Source organism: Nipponia nippon, unplaced genomic scaffold (assembly GCF_047370975.1).
Source record: "Nipponia nippon isolate SJK-2023a ecotype South Korea unplaced genomic scaffold, ASM4737097v1 scaffold_15, whole genome shotgun sequence".
Taxonomy (NCBI): domain Eukaryota; kingdom Metazoa; phylum Chordata; class Aves; order Pelecaniformes; family Threskiornithidae; genus Nipponia; species Nipponia nippon.
The window spans coordinates 11,292,007-11,306,332 of record NW_028262331.1 but is presented as its reverse complement, the minus strand read 5'-3'; the positions used below and the strand labels follow the sequence as shown (position 1 = coordinate 11,306,332).

The 14,326-nt window shown below is 53.3% G+C and overlaps 1 protein-coding gene across 14 annotated transcripts in view; it reads right to left on the bottom strand.

Moving 5' to 3' along the window:
* Positions 1 to 5,692: 5,692 nt before the first annotated feature.
* The window catches only part of RAP1GAP2 (RAP1 GTPase activating protein 2), an 84,133-nt gene continuing 75,499 nt past the window's right edge, over positions 5,693 to 14,326 (bottom strand). For 11 of the 14 annotated variants that reach the window (XM_087751578.1, XM_087751573.1, XM_087751571.1 and 8 more), the window contains 7 exons: positions 13,888 to 14,006; positions 13,453 to 13,566; positions 12,815 to 12,932; positions 12,273 to 12,399; positions 10,966 to 11,045; positions 10,708 to 10,743; positions 5,693 to 9,728 (listed from right to left, as the gene is read on the bottom strand). In XM_087751578.1, coding sequence (XP_087607704.1) covers positions 10,735 to 10,743; positions 10,966 to 11,045; positions 12,273 to 12,399; positions 12,815 to 12,932; positions 13,453 to 13,566; positions 13,888 to 14,006 — 567 coding nt within the window. In that variant the 3' untranslated portion in view covers positions 5,693 to 9,728; positions 10,708 to 10,734. The remainder of the gene's footprint in view (positions 9,729 to 10,707; positions 10,744 to 10,965; positions 11,046 to 12,272; positions 12,400 to 12,814; positions 12,933 to 13,452; positions 13,567 to 13,887; positions 14,007 to 14,326) is intronic. The other 3 variants (XM_087751572.1, XM_087751585.1, XM_087751576.1) reach the window with 1 other exon arrangement.

Genomic DNA, 14,326 nt, shown 5'->3' with positions numbered 1-14,326 from the left:
TGACCCTGTGGCCCGCAAGCCGTGAGGCGGGGTGAAGGCTCGCCCCAGCGAGTCCCCATCCTCAGCTTTGAAGCGGGTCAGGATCTGCAGTACAGCTTCGGGTCACTAGATGGCAACTGGTCCCTACTGGTGCTCGCCCCGTTGCCCACCGGCCCGAAGCCCCCGGCCCCCCACCGCTGCCTTTCCCTCCCCTTCCCTGGCCCTGGCCGAGGATGCCCGCCTGCACTGGGCCTTCCCCAGGGCCCCCAGGCCGATGTGGCCATCCAGTGGGTGTTGCACCAGCAAGGGGGGCACAGAAAGCGCCCATGGGCTTACAGTGGACCCAGCGAGCAGGTGGAACGTGTGGCTCGCCGGGCTGAGGTGGTCCTGGAGGAAAGCCCCAAGGGAAACGCTTCTCCATCACTCGGAAATACGGAAACGAGGGACGAAGAAACCTACTCTTGCTTGGTGTCAGTGGCTTCTCTTACTGGGGAGCAGGCGAGCCAGCTGCAAATGGAAGGTAATAGCATGGGCTTGGGATTTTTTTTTTAAGACTGACAGAAATTGCTCAGACGCGTAGCACATAAAACGGTACTTCGTTTTGTTTAATGGTGGAGACAGAACTTAGAAGTTGAGAGACTTAGCAGTATAAGAAATTTTCACTCACCAGAAAACCCGCGTGACTGTCAAGGTTGACTCCCTGTCCCTGGTGGAAGGAGAGCAGCACAAGCTGCTCTGCAACATCAGGCACCACTACCCCCAGGACACCCAGGCTCAGCGGCTCGGGGAGCTGAAGGACTCCTGGCAGGTCCCCGACGGCATGCAGAGTGTTCCCTCGAGAAGCCACTGGCAGAGCAGCAACGGCACCTACAGCTCCTCCAGATAGTTCCCACTCACAGCATCCCTGAAAGATGATGGCCCTAAGTCCCCGTGCTGGGTAGACCACTGGAGCCCGCAGGCCCCACCAGAAGAAGTGTGACCGTGGAGGTGAAAGGCACGCTGCTCGCCTGGGGACATTGTCCCCTGCATGCTTGACCCCATGGGATTGCTCAGGGGGGAGCTTGCTACTGATCTTTCCCCTGTCTCCGTCTTTCCTTCCACTGCTCTTTGCAAAAAAAAAAAAAAAATTCCAACAAAATCTTCTTTTTTCATCAGACTTTCTGCCATCTTGATGAAAAACAACAAAATTGACTCCTTGATTCAAATTTAAATAAATGACAGACCACTTTTTTTTACCAAAATGTCCATTTCTCAGGGAAGTCAGTTCCTGGCCAGTTCTGACCCATAGTTAACAGCCTTTTTCATAAGCAAGAGCCGGCTTTCTTTTGAAGCATCTACCAGATGCCCTTAGCAAAACATAGAGAAGGCCCTCGAAAAAAGCTTTGAAATGTGAGGGGTTTTTTGTCTTGGGCAACACAGGAGAGAATCTTTGCAGAGAGGATTGAACGAGGACATCATTTCAGACCAAATATCTGTGGAAACCTCAAAGGTATTTGGGAAAAATCTAAATTTGGCCTTTAATTCAGTGGGATCAGTGGACTCCAATAACATGTCCTGCAGCCTGATCGCGGTTGCAGGATCACCACCTGCCTGCTGGGGCTTGTTCCCACTCTGATGCCCTGCAGTCAACCTGTACGAGCTGCTGCTCCCGTCCCCATCCCCTGTGCGCGACGGCAGCATGGCCAGGGTCAGGCACCGCAGCCGTCATGTGTCTCTGCCATTCTTCTTTCTTTTGTTCATGGGCAGAAGCTCCCTCCACCGCCTGGCTGCTGCTCCTCCTCAGCCTCACCATGTGCCTCGCAGGTGCCCTTTGCTACCATCACAAAGGTAAAATAACCTCCAGGCTACCAAATCTGGGCTGCGGGCAGGGAAGGAGTCTGCTGTGCCAGCTGTCCCCACGGCGGGTGGCTGAGGCTCTCCCCAGGACCCATGTCGCTGAACTGGGTTACCAGTGCTGGGAGGTGGAAGCCGTGCTTTGTCTTAGTCACAATCTCTTTTTTTCCCTTTTTTCCTGCCCTAGCGAGGAGCACTGCTAAGGTAGATGTGGGTTTTGTTTTCCATTTTCTACCTGAATTACATTTGGTGCTTTCAGTTTTACTCTTCACTAATTCATTGCTGTTTTCCCCTCCAGCCCAAACCTTACTAGAGATGCGACCTCCACTGCCAGCCAGGTAAGGAGCAGAGCTCCTCTGAAGAGTGCACAAAAAATGATGGGTGCCAAATCTGGAAGGGAAGGTGGAAAATGACAGCATGAAAGGCCACCGTCTGCTGGGCCACCATGGAGGCAGCACGAGTCGGACGGTGCCGCCTGGCGAGAAGCGATGGTGGCAGGAGGTGGGCAGCGCGCTGCCTGCGGGAAGCATGCTACGGGGCCTCCAAGGGCTGCACGTCATCAGTGCTTCCACGCCTCATCAACGCTACGACAGTCCTGCAAGGCATCCCAGAGCAAAGGGGAGGAGGACAACTGGGACAATGTTTTTTCTGGAGTCTGTGGTAACCACGGCAATAGGATGGGGGCTCGCAGATGCGATAAGCATGTACGGCAGGGCAGAGGAGGCAGTAAAACTGAGAGCACGTTCAGTATCGTGCGTTGCAGGGTGAGATGAGCACTTGATCTACATCCTTATGCCATCCATTCTTGTTCAGCCTTTCTTCTTCTGAAACTTCTTTTCCTTTGGTAATTATTGCCCCTGGCTTGAGCATCTAAAGCTGTCATGAGCATATCCCAAGAGCAGCGTCTGGTGAGGGAGCCAGCAAAGGCCCTCTTTGTGCTAGGCACAGCATGCTGCCCTTGGCCAAAAACAGGCTAAGAGTGGGAGGAAAGAAACCATATCCCTGACATGGAAAATGTCGAAGGTTGCTCAGTGTCAGGGTAGGCTCGACTCCCATCCTGATTTTGGAGGACATTGCGGGGTGCACAGAGGTCTTCTGTGACTCCTGGGCTGCCTGCTCTAAAGGTGAGGAGCTGCTTTCTCCACGGTTGGTGTGGCTGGTCTAGAGCACCCCGATGGCTCACCCAAAGTCTTTTGTTCTCCCTCTTTATGCAGGCAAGTCTGGCACTTCACTCATGACTCTGTAAAGTCATGGAAATTGCTCAGTTGCCATATATTTAAATTCTGTCAGGAGGCAACCAGAAACCCAACCATTTTGGTTGGATCTTTTGAAAGTAACAAATTGCCTGAGCAGTGTACATTTCCATCATTTTTTTCAATAACATGTTTGGATTTTAGCATATTTTCTTATAAAAAACGAGCACCAGTTGGCTAATTTTGACAAAGGGATACAATTCTCAGATATAGTGAAGTTCCTGCAAGATCATTTGTTTTCTTTGAAATAGAAGTCCATGCAGAGGAAGAAGGCCTTGGCTAGGGAAAGGCTACAGCATGGCTCAGGTGGTGCTGTCATAGAGTCGGGGAGAAAAGAAGAGAAATACATGCAGGACAGACAGAAGCTTTAATAAATTTCCTTCTCATAGGAGAAGCTTTAGTGGGAGCTGCATTGTCCCAGAAACCCAAAAGAAATCCAGAGACTATTTGTTCATTTTAGTTTTTCATTCCCTTTTCTTCTGCTCTCCTTTGGACTTAAAAGGGGTGAAAGATAGATTTTCTGACCAACGAAGAAAAAAAAAAGCCATAAAAAGACAAATGTGTTTATTCTGATTCATTGCAACAACAACAACAAAGTATGAATGAAAAATTCAAGAGAGGAGAAATATCTCCAGCACATTGCCAAAACCCCCACAACGTATTTACCTGCAAATGCCAATTCCAGTGACGATCGGTCACTAGCTGTGCGTGCCGTAGCAGGACTGACACGCTGGCTGTTGCCAGCCCTCGGTAAAGCGCTCACCGCTGTTTCGAATTTTGCTGTTCTCCTCAGGAAACCAGAACCTGACCACAGCCAAAGAGGTGGCCTCATCTTGGGCTGGACTCACTTTGTTTTAGCCAGAGATGGGATTTGGCTACAGATAGATTCAGTGCTGGCTCATCATAGAATCGTTTAGGTTGGAAAAGACCCTTAAGATCATCCAGTCCAACCATTAACCCAGCACTGCCAAGGCCACCACTAAACCATGTCCCTAAGCACCACATCCACCCGGCTTTTAAATACCCCAGGGATGGGGACTCAGCCCCTGCCCCGGGCAGCCTGGGCCAGGGCCTGACAGCCCTTTGGGGGAAGGAGTTTTTCCTAATACCCAACCCAAACCTGCCCTGGCGCAGCTTGAGGCCGTTCCCTCTCATCCCATCGCTTGTTCCTGGGGAGAAGAGACCGACCCCCCGGCTCCAGCCTCCTTTCAGGCCGTTGCAGAGAGCGATGAGGGCTCCCCTCAGCCTCCTCTTCTCCAGGCTGAGCCCCCCCAGCTCCCCCAGCCGCTCCTCCCCAGCCTTGGGCTCCAGCCCCTGCCCCAGCCTCGCTGCCCTGCTCTGGCCACGCTCCAGCCCCTCCATGGCCTTCTTGGGGTGAGGGGCCGAATTTGGGGTTGGTAACCGAGAATAATTTTTACACCAATAAAAATTCGTTAAGACAAATGGAACTTTTTAGTTTTTGTTTTGTTCTTCATCTGCCATTCCTGGTGGAAGCCAGCGGCTCTGATGAACGCGTCCCCATAGCTCAGGCTTTGCTCTAGGCAGGCGCACGCAACCCGAAGCAAAGTCCCGAGTCTTCAGTTTCAAGGAGGCTGGGGTGGCCTCCCCTGCGCGCTGGCAGCAGCTCAGGCGCCGCCCGAGCCCCTTTCCCAGGCAGTTTGTGCTCAGCTTTGCTGCACCTGTGCAAGAGCAGCCGCAGCCCCAGCGCGTCCCACCCCGCTGCTGCAGCCAGCACCCACCCAGGACCTCGTCTCAGCCCTCCCCGGGCACCCACAGCCGGGGCTATGAACGGTCCTGCCGGGGCATCCCCCGCGATGCCGAGCTGGGGTTGCCGCAGGGTCTGCAGGCATCGGGCACCGGAGCCGGTCTGCTGCATCATGGAGGGTGAATAAAATGCTCCTCGTGGTGGAATTTTTTTCCTGCCAAAGACAAGTATTTTATTCTCACAGGTACAAATTAATGGGTTCATTCCCCTCGTCACAAAATGTTAAAAACCTAACGTTGTGCTTCATTCAGCCTGAGCCGTGGAGAGAACGTACCAGCCACGCCGCCTCCAAACAACAACAGCTCTTTTCTTAGCGTCCTGGGAGGAAGAGATCTGGGAAATGAGGGGAATTGGAAAGGAGCCTGAGGAGCTGGAGAGAGAAAATCCAATTTCATAGTTAGCTCATGGAGGACGTCCAAAGGCAGCCAAGATGCCAGAGACCGACGACCCAAGGTAAACTAAGCTGGTTTAGACAAACCAAATTGCTGCCTATTTTTACCACATGTGGGCTGGCTGCTGACAGGGACCGTTTATATTGAGCTTTATGGGGCACTAATTCCAGTTCAAACAGAACAGTTCGCTCGATTAAAATTGCTATGTGTTTGTAAAAGAGAAGCCGGGTCCTCCTCTGCTGATCCGGTCCTAGCGTTAGGAGCACCAGCGGAGATGTCCCCGTTTACACCTTCTTGCACTCTGACGCGCCTGTGCTTCAGCTTGTGACCTGATGGGAGCTCACCCAGACACACCAGCAACGCCTCAGCCCCGCTCCATGCCGTCGCATGCTTTTTACAGGGATGTAAAGAAGATCATCGCTCCCAAAGAGCTCAGTCGCTTTATGGACATACACAACGTAGTACACATATGGACACAAAATATGTTATTTATTGTGAATTTTGCAAAGACACGGTTAAGCAACAAAATATACATTTGTGAACCTTTCATTTTATACATAACAAATACAATCTGCTACCATAGCAATAAATTAAATGTACATTATTTACAACAGACATAGGCCACCAGGAACTACAAAGCACCGCCTCTCTACATAAAAAATAAACTTTGTCAGATACATTTCTTCAAGATTTATTTTCACTCTATAAACTCTCTTCACATTCTAATGATATAAATTCAGCATTTCCCTTTGCAGGATATACGCAGTGCTACATTCATTAAAACATCATGAAAGCATGCTCTAGGACTGGGGAATGACAGACTCTTTGCCAGCTCTAGTGGAACAGAAGTTGGAACATCAGCAAAACCATATGAGTGCAAGGTGCGATCTGCAGAGGTGCTGAGCTCTGCCCAGCCGCCGGTTTTAAGCGCAGTTATCAGCGCTGAGCACCTCTTGCAGTCAAGCCGAAGGCAGCTGAGAAGCCTCAGCCCAGGTTAACAAGCCCGTTCCTGCCAGCGACGTATCCTGGCCCCTTCACCTGCCATTCCTGAAGACCCTCAAAACTCTGGAAAGAAACTGAGTTTGTGCTTAGGATCCCCCCCCTTTTCGCTCAGAAAAAAAGCATTTTCATGTTGTGCTTAAGTGTAATCTGGTGCTTGACTTGTGGGATTTCAAGAGGATGCAAGTACATGCTAAGTGCTTTCCTGAATTAAAGCCCAGACGGAGCAGAGCTCGCTGCCAGCTCCCGGCAGCTGCAAACCGGTCCCCAGGGCTAACGCAGGAGACGCTGGCGGAGGGGAGCAGGGGTCCCTTCCCACTCTGCTGCGAGGACTGGGAGCCTGTGGCACCGGCACTGGGGAGGTGGACCTGGACCTGACCTGCCTCTGCTTCTCACCAAGGTCAGGAACTGGCCCAAGCCAAGCGGCAGCCAGGGCGCAGCAGGAGCAAGCGGGGGGCCAAAACCCCGGCGAGAAGGGGAACAACCCCCGGTGACAGGAGAGACCTCTCCATGCAGCCGGGGGCTCCCCCGATCCTCCCCCAGCCGCATTTCTGAGCCCCTTCTGCTCCCTGCACAAAGTCGCTTCCCAGGCTGGTAGAAGTTATGTGCATGGAAACGGTGGGGATCGGAAAGGAAAATGCACTGCCCGATAATTTTAGTGTCAGTTAAAGATCCTTTCTTTTATATATATATATATATAAAAATCCCTTTTTTATATGTATATATATGTGTGTGTGTCACTTATAAGCACAAAACATTTTGCAATACATATACAGGAACACCTTCACCCACTGCTGGAAGCGCAAATGCCCCCGAGGTTTAGCACAAGTGGCGGGCAGTCCCCAGCACCGCTGCGGGGCAATTCGGGCCAGTTCAGGGCTGAAAGGGGCACAGCCGCCAGGCAGCGCCGGCAGGCAGAAACCACGCTAGAGCCTGGCTAGGACGGGAGCTTTTAAGGATGCTCTTAAGGATGTCGCAGTATGTTTTAACAACCCGCCATGAGGAGTGCTGCTGAAAACATCCCAGAGTACGCAGAAGCTGCTGGCAAACCTTGTGCCAGACCTTGGCTCCAGCCCCACTGCTGTTCCAGCACGCTGGCACGAGGAAAGACAAGTCCGACGCACTTCATCTCTCTCCCTGAAGCCTCACGCTGTCCTGCCTGCCTGTTAATACCATTTGAATAATTCTACAATAGCCACTGCATCTTCTGCTGAAAGATCTCACAGAGATCAACACCCAGGCGAACGACGACGTCTACAGAATCAAGCAACTTCTCAGGGAAAGAAAGCAAAACCAAGACCAGACCCTCAAAGCAAGTCGTTGCACCAGCCAGTATTTCTCTGAGCAGCATAAGAAAACCAGACCAAAAGCTTCTAAGAGGAAGAACTGGGGATGGGTTTGAAAGTGCTACTGAAGCATCGTCAGAAAGAAGTGCTGAACAGCAAAGTATGTGGAACCTGAGACATCTAGAGCTAGCTACGGACGGGGCTAAGCACACCACTTTTCCTCTTTCAAAGAAAACCATAAGATTTAAACTGTATTTAAATGCAACTCACTGAAAGCAGGAGGGAGTGTCCCGCTGGTGGTTATTGGTATTTACTAGTCCTACGCAGCATACTTAGTGCCTGTGAAATTGTTCTCCGCTTTTTCTACCATGGGTTTTCCTCCTTTAATCTGGTTCCTCTCCCATTAGGGCCTTTTCTTTTCAAAGGGATGAATTACACGCACAAGTGGGAGCACCTATACGAACCACTGAGGCTGTCAGGCAGTACCACGCAGAGCCTCGGTCAGCAGAGCCGCTTCGGCTTGGCTTGGCTTGGCTCTGGTCCAGGGGGAGGTGGCAGGGAGGAGGGGAGGGGATGGTTTGCTTCTACAAGCACTTGCCCCCGCAGAGCCGTGCATCCCCGGGGAGCAGCCGCAGCCCCAGGGGGGTGGCCCGGGGGATCCCCGCCGCGGCGGCTGCCCGGGGCTGCTTCTAGGTGTGCAATTCTGCGCGCGTCTCCTAAAATTCGCCATCAGATACTTTCGTGCCCCTCGGAGCTCCAGCTGTGTAAAGTCAACTTTGACACTCAAAGTTCTGTTTTCATTAGGAATCACGAACTCCAAGAATTGCTTTCACTTGAGATTGAGAACCTGATTCCCTGGGGGGTCCTGCAACGGTCACAGATTGCGGTAAGGGTGAGGAGGGAGCATCTCTGCAGCATTACAGTGCATCTTTCGAAAAACTGGTAAGGGAAATCTATAAGCAATGTGAAATTCATGGACAGACTTCAGTAAACTTTAGACAAAGTTCCATAAAAGAGCAAAAGGATTTCTTGGCATGTTGAGAGAGGTATTTTTTGGAAAAGGGCGTTACAGGGAAGTCACCTTGCAGAATTCATAATCCTCATCTTTCAAAACAAAGAAAAGCACATTCAAAAGCAGAGGGGCAGATTCTGCAAGGGGTGGAGCAGCCTAATGCCATCCAAATCACCGGAGTTTTATGCATTTGCTTGCCTGCCGATCCAACCCATCAGGTAAAGCAGAGCCCACAGGGGAAATTCACTCTGAGTACTAGTTCTGGAATTTAGATATACTACAGCTCTAGCTTTGGTTAATCTTTTCCAGGCCTGTGCTCAGAGTTTCAGGCAGGGAAAAAGCAAGGAGGCCGTATAAACCATTTCCCGAGCTGCCGAGAGAGGCTGAGTCGGCCCCGGTCACCAGCTCTGCTCCCCCAGGACTGGTTCAGACGTCCTCCTCTTGTGCCAAAAACTACATAAGCGTGGAGTAAGAGGCTGCATCTGTCCTAAAAGTTTTGCAATGTGGGTAGCGAGTTGGTTTGAAAAGCGGGGGGAGGCAGCAGGGGGGTGGCTGGTGGCTGCTGCGGCCCCCGCCGCCCCGCACCGGGCAGTGCCGCAGGGGGAATATTCTGCCCCGTTGTCTCCAAATAGAGAAGAGCGATGACAAACGATGGGGTGGGGGAACTGCCCCGGGGCCAAGCAAACACGTCATTTTGCCCTGACCATCTGCCCTTCCAAAAAACAAACACAAACCCCACCCGTTTCCCCACTGATAGTTGCAAACAAAGCATGGAGGCACCCGAACCGCACGGGGGGCCTGTCCTGACGCCCCTCTGCCCGAGAGGAGCCGGCAGGCAAGCCGGGAGCGGGGATGGACGGCACCCACCCGGCACCCATCAGCCCAGCACGCACGGGCACCCATGGGGCGACACGGCACGGCACGGCGGAGGGGACACGGCCCCCAGCTGCACATGTGTGCCAGGCGGTGTTGGAGACGATCTCTCCTCCCGCAGCGCAGAGGGAGAGGCGCGGGGCGTTTGCTGGCAAGGGGTTCACCCGGTGGGAAGGCGGCTGGGTCCCCGCCGGGGCAGAGATGGTGGCAAGGTGAGAGCTTCTTCCCGGCGCAGAGGGGCAGCCAGGAGGTGAGGGCACCTTGCTGCCCGCAGCCGGGGCGTGCATTTTCCCGTGGGATGTTGAAGAGTTTTCCCTTTGTTGAAACAAAAATTCTCTGCAAAGAAGAAAAGGATAAAAGTGTCAGACGCTGTGGAAGGAGAATATTCTCACTCCTGCAGTGACAGCTACGAAGCGCCGGTCCCAGGGACGGAGCCAAAGCCGTGGCAGTGCCCATCCCCGAGACACCAAGCCGCCCGCTGCCCCTGGGCCGGGAGAGGAGGAAACTCAGCAGAGGGCTAAAAAATCACAGCTTTTTGAGACCCATGCATTCAGAAATGGAAATTCCTCTCATTTTAAGTTTTATTGGCTCTTCTGCTCGGCTAGGAACTTCCTAATGAAAATCCTGATTTTGTGACATAGAAAGACTCCAGGAACTGGAGCCTGTGAGAAAACCAGTAAATAAAGTCCCTGTGGCTTGCAAATGCCTCCTGCGTGAAAGCACCCACTCGTGCTGGTGGCCCTGCATACGGGCAAAAGCCGTGCCGCTGGACGGAGAGTCGCCCAGCCAGGAGAGCCCAGGCAAACCACGCTGCGCTCCCTTCACCTCCGCTCATAAAATCCACCTCATAAATTGAGTGTTTCCATCTGGTTTTTGGAAGGGGTACGGTTGGGTTTTGGTTCTGGCAGGGACACCTGCTCTGCTTTTCCAGCCCCAGTGCACAGAGCAAAGCACAGCAAACTTCATCCTCCCTGCGGAGGTGGGCATGAGCGTTTCACAAAGTGGTGAACTGGGAAAAAATGAAACCTACTGGGCTGCGGCACATCGTCCCTGAGAGCAGGCGGCAGAAGCACCATGAAAGCACCTAAAAGTACTCCAAAAGGAACACATAAAGCACAGACCCGTCTGTCATTAACCTCGACAGTTTTTCTCACTCGGCGCTGCCCTCATCTTACAAAAGCGTTTAGGCTGCTTGAAGGTATATTATTGATCACATATTTAATAATAAATGGTGCAATTAGCCCATGTTAGCTATACACACTTGACCACAGATGAGAGAAATCATTTTGCACAACACCGTGTTACAAACACTCACCTTTTACAAGTTCATGACTTCTTCCTGCTAGTGGCTCTAAACGAAAGAACAGAACACGGGTTGGGTTGCGAACGACAGGGCAAGAAGGCACGAAATCCCTTCCCCTCCCTCCCGGCCAGCCCCCACGGGCTCTGCCTCCTGCTCCGCAGCCCCCGCAAGCCCCCGGCCCTCCGCGCCACCAGCGCCGTGTGCCTGCAGCCGGGCCGGGCAGGATGCGGCCGCGCGGCGTTTCGCCCAGTGAGAGCCACCGGCACCTACCGTGCTGGAGCTGCCGTGGCTGAGCTTGTCGAAGCGAAACTTCAGGTTTGACCTCGGAGAGTTTCTGTTCTTGATATCTGCTGGAGGGAGCGGAAAAGCAAAGAAGAAAAATAATAATCTGTGAACAAAAATATTTGCTGAAGTGGCTTCAATAGACTGTCACAAGTGCTACCAATATTTAGTCTGCCTTGGCTGAATGTTTGGCAAAATCTGTACATTAAATGTTTTTGATGGAACAAATTGAGGCTTAATTACATTTCACAGTCTTTCTACTGGAAATGCCACTGAAAAGGCTACAAGAAATGACTGATCCGTATAATGTATGGGTGGATTTCCATGTTCTTGGCAGGAAAAATACAAAATAAACACTTTAAACATTACAAGGGGCTGGTTTAATAGTTCAGAAAATCCTAATGAAATAAGGAGGAGGACCCGTGGGGTGCTGAGATACAAAAAGCCAGCCAGCCTGCACTCTGTAGCCCAGCTTTCCCCCGCGTTGTTCCTAATTACGGAGCTGATCAGGGTGGATTTGTGCCTCCCTGGCTGTTTCGCTAACAGCTCCTAAGTTCATAACGTGCATTTTCAGCCACGGTGCCTTCCGGCAGGCACGCTGCCGCACGAGGAAACGAAAGCCCGTGACCTGCGGGCGAGGGGCGAGCGCTGCAGACATCCCCCAGCCCCACCGCGCCGTCACCGGTGCCGTCACCGCAGGATACACCAACAAAGGGCCGTTTCTGCCAATTTTACCCCGTTGAATTGCACCTCATTTTGCAAATCATCCAACTGAAACGGATGGAGTCAGCGGCAGAGTGAGTTAGCAGCAGGGGCAACGGAGCCAAGACCAAGGGAAGCTGCTTATTTATTAAATAATTTGTGAGTCATGGCTCAGTCCTTGGAGACAGGGAGTTTCCACGACCACTGCACGTCTGTCAGGGGAGAAGGGAGGAAACAAAGCCACAGCAAAAGCCACCTCTGTGCTCCAATTTAGAAGGGAAACAAATTCCCCAGGGAAATACAGAAATAAAGCACACGGGGACGCCTCTCCAGAAGAGCCCCGTCAGGACCGGGGTTTCAGGAGGAGCAAAGGCTTGCCCCGCACCCCGTGGGATGCCCGTCCTGCCAGGGCGAGCATGGCCACTGCTTCGCCCCGTCACCTCTGGCAGCCGCCTGCAGCCCAGGAGAGGCTGGGGAGGGGGCTTCTCCATCCCAGAGCCACAGACCCCATCCCAACCTGCCGCTGCAGGACCCCGGGGGCTTCCAGGGGCGAAGCAGAGCTGGTGCCTCCCCCCAGCCCTCCCGCGACCCACCTGTGGGGCTCCTGCTCATGATCACGGGGGTGGCCGCGGCCCCCACGCTCGGGCTCTCGCTGCCGGGCGAGGCGCTGTAGACAAACACGTCCTGCTTGAACGGTGACGCTGTGGACGGCTGGCTTCCCTGCATGGGGAGAGACCGGGACACAGCTCGCTCTCGTGCAGCCAGCTTTTCTCCCCGCGCCCCACTGATGCCTCGTTACATCCCTGCTCATCAGAGCCCCATGGTGTGCCCGCTTGCGGGAGAGCTCGTCCTGACGGAGCAATCTCCCAGCCCAGGTGTGCCGAGCGCTGTCCCAGCACACTCCAAGGCTCACTGGGGTGCCCCATCGGGCACCTCGACCCTCCTCCTCCTCCCCACACCTGGGGATGGGATTAAACCCCTCCACGTCAGTGGGAAGGAGGCACCCGGGGGGGCTGCAGGACACTTCCCCCCACGCAGAGACCCCCCGAGGGTCCGGAGGCAGCAGGAAGCCAAGGGCCGCATGGAGCTGCGGGGTCCGAGCCCGAGCGCAGCGCGGGGCAGGTTTGGTGCCTACCACGCTGTCATACTCCTCCAGGGTCTCGCTCTCCCCCGCTGTGCTGCTGAAGCTGCTGGTGCTCGAGGAGGAACGGGAGATGTTTGACCTCCCGTTCTCTTTCAGCTTAATAAATGGCCTAGGAAGAGAGGCGAAACAAAACGGAGAGCACGTGATTCACTCGGGAAGCCGTGTCCTTCGGGCTGTGATGGTGGGGACAGACCCTCCCGCGCACCCCCAGAGCAAAGCAGCTGCCGCAGGGACAAACCTAGCTGGGTGCTTCTGTAAATAACCCTTTCCAAGAGCATGGGATAAAGCAGCTGGTGGGTGCCACCAGCAGAAACCCACGGGTCAGGCTGACTCCCGGGTGGCAGGGCGGGACGGGCACCATGGGCCTCCCCAGCTCCCATGCCGCGAGGGTTTGGGCAACTTCTGCCACATACTGCTCTTTGCTCTTCCGGTTTTTAAAGACGGCTATTTTCAGACCATAAAGGAGCTGTGCTCATGAATCACCAGAATCTTTTTTTTCCTCCCTTAATATCAAACTTATTTATAGTAAAACCTAGAGACAGTTTTGTTTGACAAAGTCCCTGATGGTCTGTCAGCTAGAGGGTGACTTGAGCTCCGGCCGGAGGAGGAGAGGGCTCCTCCAGGCTCACCTGTCTTTGTTGGGGCATATTTCAGGGGAGCTGGGGTTGGATGAGGTCTCAGATTTCATCTCTTGAGAAGAATGTCCCAAATCTGATGTCTTTTGGGCTCCAGAAACACTGTCGCTGAGGGCACAAAGAGACAGGTTGCACGAGTTACACAAGAGACTTAAAAAGAATGGTCAAATTATACTCCCTAACACCAAATGCTAAACTGTTAAGAGTAACAGATGCTCTCTGGATACCACCGCTTCGGTTTAAAACAGAGGGAAGGGATCCAAGGTACCATTCCCTTGAACATGGCAAAAGCAGCTCTCGTTGCTGGCTTGTGTGGAAAGGGGAGGCTGCTCCCCAGGCAAGGTCTCCAGCACCCACCAACAGCTTCTCCACTGTTTAACACGCAACAGGGGCTTTTAACCTTAGCGACCAGGGCGATGTCAAACTTACCACCTTGTCCTGCTCTCCGCCTGGCTCTCAGACCCCGTGTGCAGGCGAGGGAACAGCCCCGAACGGCGCTTGATGGGGCTCCTGGACTGGTTCTTGGTGGCAGCTGCTGGTACAGGGGGCTGAAAGCACAGAACAGTCCAGGTTGGAGAGCAAAGCTCCTTCCTAGAAGCTCGTAAGACCTACAATTGCTGCCTGCAATTCTCAGCCTGCGCATCTAGACAACGCGTAATGCCAGGATTTCTTTTATATCTCCTTTGTACTTTGGGGCTGAAAACCCCAGGAAGCTAATCTTCGGTTCTTCCACAAAACAAACCCAACCTGAACACAGCACTCATAAAATCACGCTCTGCTCAGACTTCTCCTCGCCCTTACGTTCACTGCCTGCACAGGGGACTGCCGGACTACGTCAGCGCAGTGCCCTGCCAGGCTGGGGAGGGAG